Here is a 20,337-nt window from a genome sequence, read left to right as displayed (position 1 = left end):
ACAAGAGATGTAGAAGGGGAAAAGAGAAACTATGTCCCAACTTCCTAAACCACAACCAACACCCTTGTTTAGGACATGTCCCTACTTGTCCTCCTGAAGGTTATATCTAATATGAGTATGTTCCAGTCTACACAATGCTCCAAAAGCAACGGTCAACCAGAGACCTACAAGTGATCTTCACAAATACCAAGGACAGCAATAGTAGCCATAGAAAGAGGTAGAGGTACACAAGAAATAGACTCTTTAAAAATATACTACAATTTGTGGAAGAGGACACCACACTGATTAATAACAAAAATCTACTATAAAAATAAGCAATTTCACACCTATCATATTGTTAGGGGGAAATGATGTCCTGAGTTAATCCCATACAGGCTTTGTGGACCCCACCCCCACTCCAGACTAAAGCCATCAAGACATTGGGCAAGACAAATCCCATCACCACCAAAGGGAGGGTGGCTGGGACCTGAGGGTGGAGTTGGGCAGCCAGGTTGGATATAAAAACCAAACACATGGCCCTTGGGTTTCTCTGGCTCGCGATCGCTCGCCCCCTGGCTTCACCGCTCCTGGCTGGCAGCGAACTCTGAGAGCGCCATTTTGGGATTCCTGATCGGCGGATTGGGTAGGACTCATTTAAAACTTTGTCTTCCACTTTTCTCCCAGAGCTGTACATTTCCTCATTTCCCCTTCCCTTGTAAATAAACCTTTTTTATTAACCTTTCACGTGTGCCTGCAGTAGAGCATTGATAAGTCCTTTTAAGCGCGCGGGTGAGGACCCACAGTCAGGCACCCCGTTTTGTATCGGGGTTGCTCTACAACAATATGATGACTACTATTAAAAAACCAGAAAATGGTAAGTGCTGGTGGCATGTGGAAAAACTGGAACACTTGTGCATTGTTGGTGGAAACCTAAAATGGTACAAACTGCTGTGGAAAACAGTATGGAAGTTCCACAAAATATTAAAAATAGAATTACTATATGATCCAGCAGTTCTACTTCTGGGTATGTACACCAAAGAACTGAAAACAGGGTCTTGAAGAGATATTTGTACACCCATGCTCACAGCAGCATTAGTCACAATAGCTAAAATGTGGAAGCCACTAAGTGTCCATCAATGGGCAGATAAGAAAATGTGGTATACAGAGACAATGGAATATGGAATATTTTCAACTTTAAAAAGGAAGAAATTCTGACACTGCTATAACACAGATGAACCCTGAAGACATTATACTACGTGAACTCAGTCACAAAAAGACAAATAATGTATGAACCACTTATATGATCCACTTAAAAATTGTCAAATTCGGGGTCTCCCCGGTGGCGCAGCAGTTGAGCACTGGGTTGCGAAGCTGCCTGCAGCCTCTGCAGTGCCGGTTTGATCCCCGGCCGCCAGGTGAGGGTTCCACATGGCGCGTTGACCTCTCCTGCCACCCGCTGCTCCCCTCAGCAGTGTACTTCATCAGTCTGCCTGTTCTGCTCTCCGCTCTGGCTCTGGTGAATTCTCTTACCCTCCCGTGCTTCTGACTATACCTAGTGCTTTTAAATAAATCTTTAAAAAAATAAAAATGAAAATGAAAATTGTCAAATTCATAGAGACAGGAAGTAGAACAGTGGTTGCCAGGGGCTGAGGAGAGAGGGGAATAAGGAGTTATTGTATGTGTGCTCTCAGTTTTACAAGATGAAAAGAGTTCTGGACATGGATGGTGGTGATGGCTGTACAATATTATACATGCCACTGAACTGTATACCTAAAAATGATTAAAATCGTAAATTGTTATGTATATGTTACCATAATTTAAAAAATGGGGAAAACAGCAATCTGAGTATTTAGAAAGAGTGTTCTTAGAAAACAAAAACATAATTGGGGGCAAATTATCTCAATAGACAGGCTGAACAGGAAAATAAACATAAGTGAAAAACAAATAGTAAAGATCAAATCATGGTAGTTCCCAGAACACAGAGCAAAAAGAGTTATTAATTATGAGGGCAAAAAGACAAGCTACACAGATCTCAGAAATCTAATACCTGTGCAACAGGTATTCCCAAAGAAGAAAATAGTAAGGAAGGAGGGGAAGAAATTATACATCAAAGTCCTCTGAGTTATCAGGCAAAAAGGGCCCATATCAAGTTTGAATGGCAATATTAAAAAACAATCTTTACCCTAGATGTATATAGGTAAAAAACTTATGAAATTTGGGATTGAAATCAACCAACCATCCATCCATCCAATCAATGAGAGGTCATCCATAAATACTTCTGGCAGGAAAAAAAAGTTTCCTATATAGAAACAAGAAATAGTTTCACGTATGATCACTCATCTGAAACACCTAGAAGTCAATGGTTCATTGTCTACTAAATTCTTAGGAAAGATTTGGAACCTGGAGTTATTTACCTAGCCAAATATTCATTTCAACATGAGATCAAAAGAAAGCTTTTTCCAAAGCATGGAGCATAAGGTCAGACAGATCTGTGAGTTCATTCTCTATATTATCCCCACTTAAAAGCCATGTGACTATCTCTTAGAATGCTTTACAAAATGCAAATATATCATCACTCTCCACCATTTACAATTAATGAAAGACTTAAAAGAGGCAACACTGTGGTGTGCATGTGAAAGAATGATGGATGAAGGTGACCAAAATGTACACAATTCCAGTTATAAAATAATCACTGGTATGTAACGTACACATGACAACTACAGTTAATAACCCTTTATCATATATTTGAAAGCTGCTAAGAGTAGATCTTGAAAGTTCTCACCACAAATTTTGTCACTATGTATGGTGACAGATATTAACTAGACTTACTGTAGTGATCATTTGACAATATATACAAATATAGAATCACTGTTGTACACCTGAAACTAACATAAATTATAATTCAATTAAAAAAATAAAAGAGGCAACATTTGCAAAGCACCTGATATCATGGGAAAAGATTTGGTTGCTTTGGCATCCAGAAGCTCATGTGCTAACAGAAAACTTCAGTTTAGCTTCCTTGGCTCAGGCAGATAAACTTTGTTTAGAACAGGGAAACTACAGCCCAAACATAATCTATTGCCTATTTTGTAAATAAAATTCTACTGGAGCACAGCTACGTTTGTTCATTTACATATTAACTATGGCTGCTTTTGTACTATGAAGGCACAGGTGAGTAGATGTTATAGCATGGTTAGGGTTAGTGCAATATTGTTGATAACTATTACTAGAGTTGACAACTATAAACAACATGACAAAAGGAGTTGGCAAGCCTGATAACGTAGAAATTAAGTATAAAGCTTTTACTATTAGTTATTATTACAGTTCATATTTGAGCACTTCTATAGCAGGTACAGAGCAAAGCATATGTACACAATGTCATTCAGCTATCTTAAAAACTCTAAGGTAGACAGTCATGAACCCTACTTATGGATGAGGAAACCGAGCAGAAAGGTTCATTTGCCCATATTAAACAGCTGCAAATCTAAAGCAAGAAGACTACTAAGTTCTAGACTATTCATAAATTACTGAACCAATTTTAACTCTTCTGAGCTCAGGCCAGAACAGTTCTCTATCATAAGTCAGATTTTACCTCCTGATTTCTGAATTATATCCATGTTTTTGACACAGCTAAAAACAATTCATACAGTATGTGTCTGTGAAGGAAGACGACTCAGATTTATTAAGGAAACAGGAGAGAACTTAATCTCCCTATGTCAAATCTCTTGGAGATAGGCTCAGGACCAAGTCACCTTCCTAGGGCTCCTCCCAAACTGGACAGACTAGTTGTCTCATCTTGCTCAGGCTTGTCTTGGACTGGGTTATTTGGAAAGGTGGCTTTACATGATGCAGGCTGGCAGGCATGCTAATCCATTCCATACTCTGCTCCCCAACCCACCCATTCTACCAAAATTTTACCTCCTAGACTTCAACCAGGGGTGGTATTACAAAGATACTAGTGTTTTTGGACAACAAATATTTACTTGCTATATACCTTTGCCAAAAAAGAAAACAAAGGATATTATTAGTTTAGGGGCTAAGTAAGTCACTAAGGACAGACACAGCTTGGTCAACTACAAAAATAATCAGTGATTTGAATGATGTACTCCTTGAGTCCCAGCTACATATCTGGCCTATACATGTTTTGGTAGAAATATTTATCAGCTCTCAAAGGCAAAGCTAGAATGTGGTTGTAAGTACTTCCTATTGGCTCTAAAAACAGTAAAAGCCATGAGGTTGCCTCTGGTGTCCAAACCACTGGATTGAGTTCAATTACTGTTGTCTGGGGCCAAGTTATAATCCCACATTTTTTATTTCTATTGCTCATCTACCTTCCCTAAGACCTTGCCCTCTGAAATTATCTTTTTACAATAAAAATCTCACCATGTCACTTCCTTCCTTACCATTACAAAGGGACTGACTCCTCAGTGCAAGGCACCACCAGACCCATATTGTTACGGTTATCCTCCAGACACTTCCTACCTCACCCACACCAACTGTGCACAGTTCCTCAAACATGTGACTTGCTCTTTCATCTGGTGTCCTCATTTTCCTCAGTTAGTATATTAATTTTAACTGTTCAAAGCTCACTATATGTTCTTCCCACTCCCCAGGTACAATGAGTTTTAAGCTCTCTCACAGCACTTCGTATAATATATTCAACAGCATGTAGCTGAGTGACTTTGATTCTCAGTGTTAATGTGTTTCTTCCATGACACAGGGAACTCCTTCCTTTCTGGAATTCTTAGCATCTCACAGGTACTGAGTGAATATATTATTAAAGGTACTTAGGGAGGGCCTCCCCGGTAGCGCAGTGGTTGAGCGCTGGGTTGCGAAGCTGCCTGCAGCCTCTGCAGCACTGGTTCAATCCCCGGTCGCCGGGCGAGGGTCCCACATGGCACGTAGACCTCTCCTGCCGCCCGCTGCTCCCCTCAGCAGTGTACTTCGTCAGTCTGCCTGCTCTGCTCTCCGCTCTGGCTCTGGTGAATTCTCTCAACCTCCTGACTTCTGACTGTACCCAGTGCTTATATAAACAAATAAATAAATCTTAAAAAAAAAAAAAAAAAAACTTCCTTAAAAAAAAATGAAAGCACTTTAAAAAAAAGGTACTTAGGGAAAGGGAAAGCCATCATAAATGGAGTTTCACAATAATAGTGTCACTGACAATTCAAAAACCTTTTTTTTTTTTGAAAGATTTATTTGTGCATGCAAGAGCTGGGGGTGCAGGCCAGAGGTGTGGGGTGTGAGAGGATTCACCAGAGACAGAGTGGGGAGCAGAACAGGCAGATCTACTGAAATACACTGCTAAGGGGAGCAGTGGGCAAGACAGGAGAGATCTGCTGCGCCATGTGGGTCACCTCCCTGGCCTGGGATCAAACTCTTGCTGCAGTGGCTGTGGATAGCTTCATAGTGCCGAGACTTAACCCCTTGCGCCACCAGGAAGACTGCCCAAAAAACCTCTTTAAAACAAGAATATCAACCATTTACTAGTCTCCAACTGTAGTAAAGAATTTAAAGAAGAAAGCCTGGAGGAGCAAATGATTTGATTTGATTTGAGAACTGAGAAATTTTAAGGAGTTTCTGGGATTGGATAAGAATGCTTATACTGGCCTCCCCTGGTGGTGCAGTGGTTGAGCGCTGGGCTGCAAAGCTGCGCGCAGAGCCGGGCGAGGGTCCCACATGGCGCGCAGACCTCTCCCGCTGCCTCTGCTGCTGCTCCCCTCAGCAGTGTACTTTGGTCCTTCTGCCTGTTCTGTTCCCCACTCTGGCTCTGGTGAATTCTCTCACCCTCCCGTGCTTCTGACTGTACCCAGTGCTTGTGTAAATAAATAAAATAAATCTTTTAAAAAAAATTGAAAAAATTTGGGGAAAAAAAAAAAAGAATGCTTATACTGCCTGGTTCTAGAACTCCGTAGCTCAAGGACTCCTCCTTCACAAATATCAAGAAGCTACTACTTACAGATTTAAAATTTTAAGTTATATAAATCACTATATCTAAAATAATTTAAAATATGGTTACAATAGCTTTATCCTGTATTCTTGCTACTTAACAAATAGTTATAAGGTCTTCATATGAAAATCCAATTACTGAAAAAATCCCTTGAAAGAAAAGGTAGGGGCGTCCCTGGTGGCGCAGCGGTTGAGCGCTGGGTTGCGAAGCTGCCCTCAGCCTCTGCAGCGCCGGTTCGATCCCCGGCTGCTCTCCGGCCACTGGAGGAGGGTCCCACATGGCGCACAGACCTCTCCTGCCGCCCGCTGCTCCCCTCAGCAGTGTACTTCGGTCCTTCTGCCTGCTCTGCTCCCCACTCTGGCTCTGGTGAATTCTCTCGCCCTCCCGCGCTTCTGACTGTACCCAGTGCTTGTATAAATAAATAAATAAATGTTAAAAAAATAAAATAAACGGACCTTCTTAAAAAAAAAAAAAAAAAAAAAGGTAGGATGAGACTAGTTTATGCAGAATTTTGTTTACGTGGCCCAAGGGGTTAAGTGTCAGCACTATGAAGCCTTCTGCAGCCACTGCAGCACAAGTTTGATCCCCAGCCAGGGAAGCAACCCACATGGCACAGCAGACCTCTCCTGTCTTGCCCGCTGCTCCCCTCAGCAGCGTATTTCAGTCCATCTGCCTGTGGTTTCCCACTCTGTCTCTGAATCCTCTCACCCCCCACATCTCTGGCCTGCACCCCAGCTTTTGTATGCATAAATAAGTAAATCTTAAAAAAAAAAAAGGCTCAAGGCAGAGGACTCTCTGAGGTCTATGGTTGTGGTGGTATGGTTGCACTGTGCCCCTGCCTTGGGAGCCACCTTGCACACTAGTCTCCAGGGTTGTTTCCGAGTTGAGTGACTGGCTCAGATTCCCATTCTCCTCGGTCTCCCATCTAATGCTAAGAGTGGTGGTGGCAGGAGTAGCAATAGTGATGGTCAGCACCTGCTGAGCAACTGCTATTGCAGACCCAGCATTAAGCCAAGCATTTTATGTACATCACTTCATTCCTCACGACAACCCTATGAAGGAAATCCTATTTTGCAAATGGCAAAATTAATAATGGCAGTAGAGTCAGGACACAAAACTCAAGTAGCCTAACTCCAAAGCCCACAGTTTTAAACACTGTACTACACTGTTTCTCCAGTTATTTCACTTTGCCATTCACTCCTCAGTCTTAACACATATTAAAAACCATTCAATAGCACTTTCTTAGATTGGGGAAAACTTCTTATTTATGAATGGAAGCATGCATCACTACATGTTCAAATTTAATGGGAATGGTAGTAAATGTTACAGATCCCCCTTCAGGACCAAAGAATCCATTCCCCCAGCTGCTGGGATGGTTAGCAGTTAAAAGGATTTTCAGTCAGCTCCTTCCCCAGGAAATGCCCTTGTCCTAAGAGCCTGGTCCAAGGGAAAGCTTCCACTCCCTATTCCAATGCCAGGGCTTCTTGTGGAACTGAGGCCTTTTGCTGCCTTTGTTCTAACCACAAGGCACCTTATTTCCTTCCGTTAACCAACACTACTGCCTCCACTGCCTCATATGTGCTGAAGGGAAAAAGTACTCCTAATAAACTTGCTGCACATGAATCTGCACCCGAGTGCTTCACCTAGAGGAAAACTAACAAAACTGAGATGTAAAACAAGTGAGGAAATAACCAGAGAGTATATGCAATACTCATCATGACCACTGACTTCAGGGTAAAGAGGTACTTAATAGATAATGCCATATTAGATTTAGTACATAATATATACACAAATCATCCAACTTAACACCAGTAAAAATGCTTAAGAAGCTGATTACAAAAAGATAAATATTGTATGATTCCACTTAAATGAGGTACCTAGAATAGAAAAATTTATGGAGACAGAAAGTAGAACAGTGGTTAGCAGGGACCGGAGAGGGAGGAAAATAGGGAGTTATTATTTAACAAGCTCAGAGTTCCTGTTTGAGATGATAAAAAAATCTGGAACTGGGTGGTGGTAATGACTGCAACAATGTGAAAGTACACAATGCTACTGAACTGTATACCTAAAATGGTAAATTTCATATTATGCATATTTTAGCACAATTAGGAAAAAAGCTGATTATATAAAAATAATTTGGAATACTTTTAAAAAATAATACATGAGAAAATAACCAGTGTTTTGGACTCTGAAGCACAGTTGCCTGTTGCCTTCCCTCTTTTTATTCCTTTCTGCTTTAACAATTAAAACATTAGCCACTGCTCTAACAAAGTAACACAAAAGCCAGTGGATAAAAATCTGTAACCCTTAATTCACATGAAGACATAATTCCCTTAGCAAACTCATTATTATGCAAATATTTTCAAACAGTTGTCTCATTTCTCAAAAGGCATTTGTATTAAAATTAGAATGTGATATTGAAATTTCCAGCAATATTTCTAAAGATCTACTCTGATAAAATTTATTCATTACATACGGGGTTTTTTAGACTATGTATGCCTCTTCATTTTCCTGTTTGGTTATTCTTTAACTTAAAAAGGAGGTTATATTAGTATGTCACAATTGGCAACAATCTAGATAACTGAGGCAATTCTATTTCTTTTTAATAATAATGTTGAAACTACTCAAATCAGTAGTAGTTAGTTAAAACAGGGATTCTATCTGGGGTAAGATAAAGGCTGATTAACAAGATACACACTATATAAGAGGAAGGAATCACACATTTTGCTTAATCTTAAAAGTTATCACTCTGACTTTATTGTAAAATTGGCTAAAAGCAATTTAAGGTGCAAATATAAGAACCTATTATAACATACATTTACTAAGTTCTACATTTATAGCTGGAAACTGGTGAATGAATTTGATTAGCAAGCACACTGCATTAAATAAATTTGCTCCTGACTTTAGGAAAGCTAGAGCTAGAAAACTAAGGGAAATCTGTGCACAGTAAAGATATTTCATCATTTCTTATCAAATACAGTGGCAGGTGGATAACACAGAAAGGGTCAGAGTATTTACATTTCTGATTCAAATGCTCCCCAGTTAAATGGGATTTCAGAAGCTTTCAAATGCTTCATTATTTTAATTGGGTAGGAAAAATCATCTATGGTTAAATTATGGAATCAGAAAAAAAAAAAACCTCAAAAAGTCTGATTGATAAAAAGGGAAATCAAGATGAAACATTTTCCAAACTCAAATGCAATGATAACTTCTTAGAATGCTCAGTGACCTCTTTTCTTTGTGCACTTTGATGGTAGTCTTACTGTTGTCCTAGGCAAAATGTGCCACTTCTAAACATGAGTACCCATGTATTCCTGCTTTCTCGTGATAAGGAATCCAGCAGTTTTGCTTAGGTCACTGACACAGCATCTCTAGCCTTAGGGACTTTACACTAGAGGACAGAAAATCCATAAAATCTATCTAAAGCAACAAAGGGTTGGCATTTTATAGACTAGGGAAAAAAACAACAACACAAAGTCAAGATGTTTAAATGTAGTTATGGCCTAAAAATTGTAAGTATGGCATAGAAGTTACAGCCCATATTACCAGAAGGTAATTTTAATAAGGCAACACAATAAAGACACAGCTGTTTCTTCACCTATTAAAATATATCATAGCTATTAGAATTCATAATCTACATTTAAAAAACACACTGAGTACTTTTTTCTGTTACTCTTCTATATGAAGTTAACATGGAAACAACTTAAGAGAATTTAAACACACAACAGTCAGGGTTACCACAGACTGTACAAGGTTACCACAGACTATGAACAGAGAAAACATGGATGAATATTGTACATTGTAAAAGGTACAACAGACATAAGGTGAGTGGCTCACCTCTTCTGTCCTTGGAGTCAGTATTACCTGTGTAATAAATGAAAAATAAAAACATTCATTCAGATTAAAGAAAAACATTACTATTCAATCTAAGGTAAGATACAACAAGCTCCAAGAATATAGACACTTTTCTTTTTGTATATGTAAGAGCTGGAATGAGATATTGTCCAACTGGGAAACAACATTGCCCAGGTTCACTAAATTTTAATCAGTGGTTTGTTCTTCCTGAATATAAAGGTAACGTAGCATCAACATTCATAAAAAGTACAAATATGCAAAGAGAAATAAGAACACAGCAATGTTAGAGATCTTTTGGGTCATAAAATGCAACAGGGCAAAATGAATGATATAAAAAAACCAAAATGATAACAAGTAATAAAATCTAATTGGTATATACCAAACTTTAGGTACCAGCAGAGAAAACATTAAAGATTATGGAATATCAACATGTCCTTATAAGTTCTCCACAGTAGAAATATTACACACAATAGTCTTCTAGTCCCCCTCCCTCCTTTGAACTAGTTTCACCTTTTACTCTGTTATTTAAGAAAATCCAGAGTTGAAAACGGCTATTGTGAGTATATAGTACACACAATATTCTTTCATCAAAATGTAAACTGCAATACCACTAGAAGTTAAAGTTTGAAAACTACAAAACACCTGAAGAAAAACCAATAAAATCATTCTTAACAGCAGAATTCACCGCCCCTTGCCTAATCTTTCTCTGCTTGCCTTTGGTACAGAACTCCTGTTTTTTATTTTTTTTTTTTTTTAATTTTTTTTTTTTAAATTTTTTTTTAATAGAGGCATGTTTTATTTATTTATTTGTTTGTTTGTTTTGTTTATACATGCACTGGGTACAGTCAGAAGCGCAGGAGGGTGAGAGAATTCACCAGAGCCAGAGCGGGTTGCAGAGCAGGCAGAAGGACCGAAGCACACTGCTGAGGGGAGCAGGGGGCGGCAGGAGAGGTCTGCGCGCCATGTGGGACCCTCCTCCGGTGGCAGGGGAGCAGCCGGGGATCGAACCGGCGCCGCAGAGGCCGCGGGCAGCTTCGCAACCCAGCGCTCAACCGCTGCGCCACCGGGGAGGCCCACAGAACTCCTGTTTTTTAGCCGAGCACAAATCTGTCCAGGAAGACGTAATATTTCTGAGACTCCTCTGTGTTAGAGGTAGTCATATAAAGATTTCTAGCCAATGGGAGTCATCAAAAGTTATGAGGGTATAACATCTGGTCACATCTTTTGCAAAATAAATTATCTGTCCTCATTTCCTTTGTTCCCCCTTCCAAGTGGTTGGAACCAGAATTCAGATTAGAGCCATCTCTGATCAAGCATACAAGGGCAATTTTGTTAGGAAGGCAGGGCCACAAGAGAAAAGGAAGATAAAGCACAAAATAAATCTAAAAAATCTTTAAAAAGCAGAAAGAAGAATAAAAAGAAACTGACATTAAAAACAAATGAGGGCCTCCCCTGATGGCGCAGCGGTTGAGTGCTGGGCTGTGAAGCTGCCCGCAGCCTCTGCAGTGCTGGTTCGATCCCCGGCCGCCAGGGATGGTCCCACATGGCGCGACAGACCCCTCTCCTGCAGCGCCCACTGCTCCCCTCAGCAGTGTATTTCGTCTGCCTGTTCTGTTCCCCGCTCTGGCTCTGGTGAATCCTCTCACCCTCCCCTGCATCTGGCCTGTACCCCCACTCTTGTATTAAAAAAAAAAAAAAGAACAAATGAAAAACCAGAGTATACAATAGGAGATTCTTTGGAAGAAAAAAGCAACGAACCATGAAAGAGATAAATGATGAGTCAAACTAAAAAAGATAAAAAGGACATTAAAAACATAAGAAATATTCATAGCTCTACAGGAAATTAATCCTAACAGAGGACTTTTTTCAAATGATTCAAGTATATTTGAAAAAGTAAATGACATGCAGTTTTCTGGGTAAATCTCAGTTCTTTCTAGGAAGAAAACAAAACACTAATAACCAAAACATCAAAAACAGCACATATACAAAGGAAAACAGAGACCAAACACACTTAGAAATAACATATCAACGGAAAAAATCCTAAATAAAATAAATTATTACAGCTCACTATAAGAATACAAAATGACCAAGCAGAGTTGTTTTTGCATGTAATGTAGATGGTTCAAAATTAGGAAATCTATTAATATGATTCACCATAGCAACAAATAAAGAAGAAAAAAATCTTACAGGTATTGCCCTTAAAGTTGACCAGGTAACTGGCACAATTTACACTCATTCTTGATAGCTTTATATGCTCTTTAAAAACAGGAATTTATGAAGACAATGGTATAGAATACAACTACAAAAACCAATAGCCTTCATATCCCCAACAGCAGCTAGAGAGAAGATACAATGGAAGGAAATACTCCATTAATACCACTAAAAAACAAAACAACAAAAAGAAAAACCTTTGGAACATATAAAAAAAGCTGAAAACAGATGCAGCATTAATGATGAAAGCTTTAAAGCACTTCTAATAAATACAAAATAAGAATAGGAGCAAATGCAATACATCACTCCTTGGATAGAAAGACTAAGGATTATCAATTGTTCCCATTAATCTGTAAATTTTACATGAACAATAAAAGTTTTAAAGCTTTGTTACTGCTAGACAAGATTGTTCCTAAGGAAAAATAATCAACAACTAGCAAAAATTATGAACAATGAGATTAAGAAGGGGGTGAGTCACCTTATCAAATATTAAGTAGAACTCATGTATGAGAATTTAGGTATATGTAAATCCAATGTATGATAAAGGGGCATTTTCTATCAGTGAAGAAAAAAATATATTACTCAATAAAGTTGGGACAACTCTGGGAAAAAATTAGATGAAAATAAATTGTAGATGGATCAAAAATTTAGGGGCCTCCCTGGTGGCAGAGGGGTTAAAGAAAGTGTTATCAAGCTATCGCCAGCCACTGCAGACAAGTTCGATCCCCAGCTGGCCAGGGAGCTAACCCACATGGCGCAGCAGACCTCTCCTGTCTCGACAGTTGCTCCCCTCAGCAGTGTATTTCAGTAGATCTGCCTATTCTGCTCCCCAACTCTGTCTCTGGTGAATCCTCTCACCTCCTTCATACCTCTGGTCTACACCCCAGTTCTTGTATGCATAAATAAATCTTTAAAAAAAAATTAAGCTCACATATGCACATGCATAAACACAGAATAAAGAAGCCAAAAAAGTTCAGAAGAAAACATGAGGAAAATTACTTTATGTAGGACATTTAAAACAGTTAATACAAAATGATAAATTGTTTACTAAAAAAATTAAAACTTACTAACGATGGCTTCTGCAATGCAGAGAAGTAGATGATCAACTGAGGGAAAAAAACATCTGCAACTTTATCACAGACAGACTCCCTAATGTTAGGGAAAGTTCTTTGCCTATTCATGAGTCAGAAAAACATGACACCCCAGTAAGAAAAATGGGCAAAGGGTATCAACACAAGTCTCAGAAAATATAAATATAAATGATCCTTTCAAATATGGAAAGATGGTTTGCTTCACGCAGTGAAATGCAAATTAAAGTTATACTGAGGTATTACTTTTTACCTGTCAGATTGGTATAGATCCAGTTTGAAAATCTATTACATTGAAGAGAGTGAAGGAAAACAGAAGTCTTGAAACATGCTATTAGGATAGGATATATTCCCAACAATGGAAATTTGGCTATATTCATCAATTTACGAATGCACACTTAAAATAATTTAATAATTTAATAAACCAATATTTTCATACATGTTTGAAATATCAAACTGTAAGAGTACTGTGAAAACAACCTTAAGTCACTGATAGGGGAAACAAGATAAATAGATTGAGGTAAATTCATACAATGATGCAGCTCTTTAATATTAAGCAAGCATGATAAGCTATATGAAAAAAGCAATGTGCAGTAACATACATATTTATTGTGTTATTAATGGGAAAAAGGGGGATATCTATCTATCTATACACTTGCTTATTTTAAAAAAGAAAAAATCAGAGACTCAAAGCAAATGTCAACAGGAAAGGAAAAATTAAGAATCCAGGATATGTTCTATATTCAAGTAATAGAAGTCTTAGAAGATAAAAGAAAATTTTCAAATAAGTATAAGGTTTACAAAAAATACAAGAAATATAAAATTTTCCAGAACTGAATGGTCAAAGTTCCAGAGATCTCTCAAGACTTCCAAGACCATACCTCTTTGATTACTACTGTTGTGCAATACAGTCTGAAGTCAGGAAGAGTCATACCTCCATACAAATTGTCCCCTTGAGAACAGCCTGTATCAAAAAGAGTGGAAATAACAAATGCTGGCAAGAATGTGGAGAAAAAGAAACATTCATCCACTGTTAATGGGAATATAACAGAAAATTCTATAACAGAATATTGCAGAAAATTCTATGAGGATTCCTAAAAAAAAAGAAAACAAAACAAAAAGGAAATACCATATGATCTAGTAATACCACTGCTAGGTATTTACCCAAAGAATATAAAAACACAAGTACAAGAAGATACGAATGCCTATGTTCATAGCAGCCTTATTTACAATAACCAAGTCATGGAATCAACCTTAATGCCCACTGATAGACTAGGCAAAGAAATTGTGGCATATCCACCCAATGGAACACTACTCAGTTATTAAAAAAGACGAGGTAGTGTATCTTTTGTGACAAAATGGTTGGATCTTGAGGTGATTATGCTAAGTCAGTGAAAAAGTGAAAGACAATTATCAAATGGTTTCATTCACTTACAGAATACAAATAACCAAAGAAAAACTGGTAAAGTGCAGCAAAATTAATCCTTAGACTCTGAAAAATATACTAGCTACTAGAAGGGGTGGGGGAGGAGGGGACAGAGTGTGAATAGGAGAGGGGAGGTACACAGCATCAGTACCGGCGCTTTGGTGGAGGGTGAGTGAAGTGCACATATGGAGGTGTCACCTGTACTCCCCAAACTATACAGATTTGTAAATAATTGAAAGTTTGAGGGGAAAAAAACTTCAACATGAATGAAAAAGACAAAAACCCATTTTTGTGAAATATGGAGAAATTAATGATAAAGAAAAAACAAATACAAAACATTAAGAATTAGAGTATCAGTAGAATCCTTCAAACCTGGTAAGCTAGAGTTAGGGCAATAGTTCAAATATTCTGGGGAGAAAAATATTCCCTTATATTCTATACACAGTCCTAAATATATTTTTAAACATAGAAGGTATCATGCAATTTACCTTCCATGCACCCCTTTCTCAGAAGTTCCTGGAGATGGTCTACTAAACGATGGAGTAACCAAAAAAAAAAAAAGAAGACAATACTGAAGTCAGGAAGCAGAAAAGGGAATTTCCTCATGTAGAGAAGGGCAAAGGGCAATCTCATGCGAACACACCTGCGCAACAATCCTAGCAATCAAGAACCTAGACTTGAGTAAGAAAATGGCCAGCTCAGGAGGAAGGTCTCTGGGTAATAAATAACAATATAGTAGGTCTGATTTTGTAGCAAACTGTTGGCTATGCAGAGTGTGAGAAGAACCAACTAGGGAAAGAGAAAACTAGGCAACAAAAACATAAGTCAGTGATTAAATCCAGAAAATATTAAACAAAAAAAGCAATCGCATACCATGCCTAGAGTTAGCTCAGCAACAAATATTATATAGTCATAATGATATGAAACAACAACTATCATTTAACCAAAAAGTATGATGCAACAATTGTGGGAAAACAGGTAATACCGTAGTGGGTATCATAAAAGTTTCCTTGTGTTTTACTCACATTGAATAAAATTACCACTGAATGTAGTCTGTTTCTTCTGAGACATAAAATATGTTAACTACAGAATAACTGGTTTCTTAGCTATGGCATAATTTTGCCCTTAGGCAGATTATGGAAAACTCAGTTCCCTCATAGTAGAGTTGAAAAACCATAAAAGTGAGAAATAGGACTAACTTGCTACCTAAATAATCCCGAAAACTAAAGCAAATCATTTCACTTCTATAATTTAAAAGGATACAATTATCCAAAATCATCTCACAAAATTCTTAAGTAAAAGACAGTATGGACTATAAGAATATAGGCTATAAGCACAGTGCACCTGGGTTACAGTCTCACCTTTTTCATTTACTTATTTATTTTGTACAAGTTATTCTGCCTTTTCTCCTTATGTAATGGCCATAATTCACAGCAAGAACTATGTTCTACACCATTACTCAGTACTGTTTGCATGTAACTGAAGCAGAAATTTGTGAAATAATACACGTAATGTGAAAGAACAGAAATGGAATAGGACTATTAAAAAAATACCACCAAGCTCATTCATTAACTTGGTCTACTAACTGATTTCCTGAATTGGTCATGACCTGTTACTATGAAAACTCCCAAAGTTATAGTTGTCAATATAAAACCACTTTACCTGTAAAATATAAAATAGAACCTACCTCACAGAATTCATAGGATACCACATAGTATTATTTTATAAAACTTTAAGTACAATGCTTAACACTTAAAAAATAGTGCTTTCCATGTGTAGGTGCACTGTAAATGCTTTCTCCATACTGACTCATTTAATTCTAATAACTTCGATGGAAGTTGAGTACTATCATTACCATTTATCTTTATTTTACTGATGAGGTACAGAGAGACTAAATAAATGTGCTTATGGTCAAATAGCTAGTGTATGGCAAAGATGTGCTGTATTATTGTTTTCTAGTAGAAAATATGGGATTAAAACATGCAGGTGGGTTCTGAGGTCTAGCTAAGAGATGTCATCTCTAGCAACCAAATGAGACTCATATCAGACTCGTATCTGATGCCCCCATGAGCAGATGTGATTCCACCGAAGGGCACTCACCATCTAATGGGAGAAACATGAGCCAAGGGAATGTGACCACAGAAGTGAGAACAATGATTTTTGCTTGAAAAGGAGTGGCAATTATGTAGCTGTCAGGGAACAACTATTTTCTTTACTCCTCACAGAAGCCCTTTTAGGGACTCCCTAATGCTCTGTTACAGACAAGGAACCTGAAAAGCTCAGAGAGATCAGAAATTTGCCCTACTTATTAGTCTCAGACTCAGGCTTCTGATTCTATTGTGGGGTCACTTCCACTTCAACCAGTGATTGGTTCAAGCAGATAAGTGAGCAGGTTGATGCCCTGAACAAACTGGCAGTACACTGCAACTTAACTGCACCCACCCCCGACTAAAGGAGTCCCACTCCATCTCTAGTTTTTATAGACATCCACATCTATTCTCCTACTTAAGGTCTCCCTTCCTTTTCTGGATCCCTTCCTTTTCAACACTAATCTTATTACTCAGCCTCTGCAGCTCTTTCATCTCCAATCTCTTGCATCATTAATTACATCCCCTTTTTATCTTGTCTTTTTAACCTTCTCTACCTTGTGGTAGGTTTAAGCCTCCCCAATCTAAGTAGGACCACATGCATAGCAGAATATCCTCCAGAAACTGTCGTTTTTCCTCTTAACTTTATATTAAACAGATACTTCTCTGACTGCTCTGCGCAGGCAATTATTTCAAGACATTTTATGGCTAGAAAGCAAAGATAATAAACGGGTAAATAAACTCAAAGAGCAAAAGGAGTACATATAGAAACCCATTTCTAGTACCTGAAGGAGGGAAAGTTTCTGGAGTGGTTGCTGCAGTGCTGGAATTCCCCTCCCAAATTTCTGTTCTGGCATCTGTGAAATGGTTATCTGGAAGCCACGTTCCATTCAGTGAAACTGTAGTGACTACGGAATAGGAGCTTGCTGTTCTTGTGGTCCCATTGTCAGAGTCTGAAGAATTGACAGTGGTTACATAGGTGGGTTCCAGAGTTACATTTGGGCTGAATGTTGGTGTCATGGAAAGAGAAGTTACTGAAGAAGCAGGATTTGAAGTTTTGGCCTCTTTAAGTGACTCAGCTGTTGATGCTTTAATTGATCTTGTAACGCTGACTGAAGGTGAAACTATAAACACGAAAAAATAAGGAAACATCATACGAAGTATGTGACAGCTTCAAAGTTATGATGCACAAAATAGCAAACCTTAATAAACTGTCGAACTCTTGGAGACCAAACATCAGATATGCACCCTCATGGTTCATATTTAGTACTGGACCTTCCTACCACCCCCAAAGGTCTACAGTGTAAGGAAGAAACTGCATTTTTCACTAAGTTCCCCAGATAAATATACAGGAGTCTTAAATAACACCAATATATGTGTATTTTTACTTTTTAAGAATAAGCACATAATCTCCCTCATTACTTCACAATAGTATGTGATATATAGAACAATGTTAAACATTCAATATGACTAAGAGATTTCCAAATACTCTTAATCTTACCATTGCTTATAAATAAAATTTTTATTATTTCCTTTCTTTAAATTTCAACTCCTCACCTAGGTCTCTAAATATGTATCATTAAATGTGAAGCAACACTGTACCCTCAATGCCAGCCTTACAGAATGACAATTTACCTGTGGTAGCATTGTTGGCACTGACATATATCAGACCACTGCAGAGCAGAACAAGAATGAACCAGGAATCCATGATGACCTGAAAAATAGAGAACCATGTTAGATAAGGTCCTATATTATCCTAACTATGTCTAAACTACTCACCAAAAGAGTACTGGGCAGAAATTTCCCACCTATTATTAAAATGTGCTCACGTGACCAAGTTGGACATGCACATTCCTCCAGGCTAAATGACAGAGATGTTCACTAAGCGGAAGAGGTAGAAACAATCCAAAATCCCAATAATAAGGAAAATAGGAAAAAGTTAAAATAAATATTATATTGCTATTTAAAATGCTATGTTCAAAGAATTTAAGAAAATGGAATAAGCCCTTCATTTTATTTTTTAAAGATTTAATTATTTAGGCATACAGGAACAGAGGTGCGGGGGTGTGTGTGTGTGTGAGAGGATTCACCAGAGACAGAGTGGGGAACAGAACAGGCAGACTGAAATATACTGCTGAGGGAAGCAGCAGGTAAGATAGGAGAGGTCTGCTGCGCCATGTCAGGTCCTTGGCTGGGGATCGAACTTGTGCTGCTGAGGCTGCGGACAGCTTCACAGTGCTGTGCTTAACCCTTTGCGCCACCAGGGAGGCCCCAAGCTCTTCATCTTTAAGCTTAAAAAGGTCAATTCAAAAATGAATATACCATGATCTCAAATTTATGTATGCATATGAGTGAAAGTTAGACTAGAGGAAAAAAATTTATATAAAATATTTTGGCACTGAGCTTTATGCTATTTCTTTTTTTATTTTCTAAGTGTCTAAAAACAAAAGGTATGATATTTTGATAAGTAAAAATTATAAATAAGTTAAAAAGAAAATAGATTTTGACTACAGAGCATGACTATAAGAAGTAAACCTAAAAGGAAACTGCATATACCTAAAGTAAAAGAACGCAAGAGTGAATGCCAAATTGGAGAAGATTTGCATGTGTAATATAGGGAGTGAGAGACATGTTAGAATTTAAAATCCATGTCACCAACAAGATCTAACCATAGATCCAAACCAGGCAAACCCTAGAGAAGGCCTACTCTTCCCAGAGGACGTAAGTATACTCAGGCAAATTCTGGAGACTTACTGACTAAACTGCAACCACACCCATCCTTATTTCCCTTCCCTCCTCCAGTCTCCAAGTATTCTTTTCTAAGCAGCCCAGAGCTGCACATCAGGAAGTAGGGCTGAGGTTTTGCATTCCTCCAATAAACCGTTTTTCTTGGGGTCCACTATAATAGTCCCTGTTCTTAAAGTCTTCTTTGTCTTATTATTTCTGGCACTTCCTTGTCACTGAAGACATTGCATTGTGGCTCACAGTTTTCTTCCCATCCCCAAGTCTTGGTATTCTCCTGGAAGACATCTTCACAGATCCACAATTCACATCTGGGCCAGCCTCAGAGTTCAATGACCTGACCTCTACTCCACCTGGGGCACCCATGACAATGGCTGCACTCGAAATTTTGCCATCACCAGGAAAAGCTATCATGCTGAATCTTACCTTCCCATTCTTCAACCATACTTCCTATCCCTATAGTTCTCTCTGTTCCTGATGAACCACTCTCTCAATTTTCTTTCTGAAAGATCTGTATTATCTTTATTTTCTTCTCTACAAAACCAAGAAAACTTGGTGCCAGTTCAATCACTCCCTCGCTAATATCCTAAATTCCTTTGCTAATATCCTAAATACTGTTCCTCTATTACACTTATGAAGGGATAACAAAAGGTCCGATCTTGAATGAATTCAACAGTTAGCCCTACACTAACACTGCCAGATGTTACTTAATAAATCAAACAACCCATAGGTTGACAATACTATTTGCACCTCACTTTCTGTACTTTTTTTGCAATCTTTCTGTACTTCTCTAGTCGGCTCTCACCAATACTTCATAGCAGTGATTGCAAAGAACCTCTTTTCTCCAACCATCTCCTTCCACAACCCTGGCTGTTAGCCTTGCCTTCACATCAGAAAAAAAAACAGAAGCAATTGGACTGGGACATCAGTTATCATATCTACAAATTTCCTTCTCTGCAATTCCTACGGAGAATTTCTCAGTAGGAGAGTTGCTTAAGA

At 38.2% G+C, this 20,337-nt stretch overlaps 1 protein-coding gene across 4 annotated transcripts in view; it reads right to left on the bottom strand.

Moving 5' to 3' along the window:
* Positions 1-20,337, bottom strand: part of PTPRA (protein tyrosine phosphatase receptor type A) — a 121,335-nt gene that overhangs the window by 40,765 nt on the left and 60,233 nt on the right. For 3 of the 4 annotated variants that reach the window (XM_037498056.2, XM_037498058.2, XM_037498055.2), the window contains 3 exons: positions 18,232-18,310; positions 17,382-17,720; positions 9,767-9,793 (listed from right to left, as the gene is read on the bottom strand). In XM_037498056.2, coding sequence (XP_037353953.1) covers positions 9,767-9,793; positions 17,382-17,720; positions 18,232-18,310 — 445 coding nt within the window. The remainder of the gene's footprint in view (positions 1-9,766; positions 9,794-17,381; positions 17,721-18,231; positions 18,311-20,337) is intronic. The other variant, XM_037498057.2, reaches the window with a different exon arrangement.

This window comes from Talpa occidentalis, unplaced genomic scaffold (genome assembly GCF_014898055.3).
Source record: "Talpa occidentalis isolate TD23 unplaced genomic scaffold, MPIMG_talOcc4v2.1 talOcc4.10, whole genome shotgun sequence".
NCBI classification, from domain to species: Eukaryota; Metazoa; Chordata; class Mammalia; order Eulipotyphla; family Talpidae; genus Talpa; species Talpa occidentalis.
This window is presented reverse-complemented; position numbering and strand designations above follow the sequence as displayed.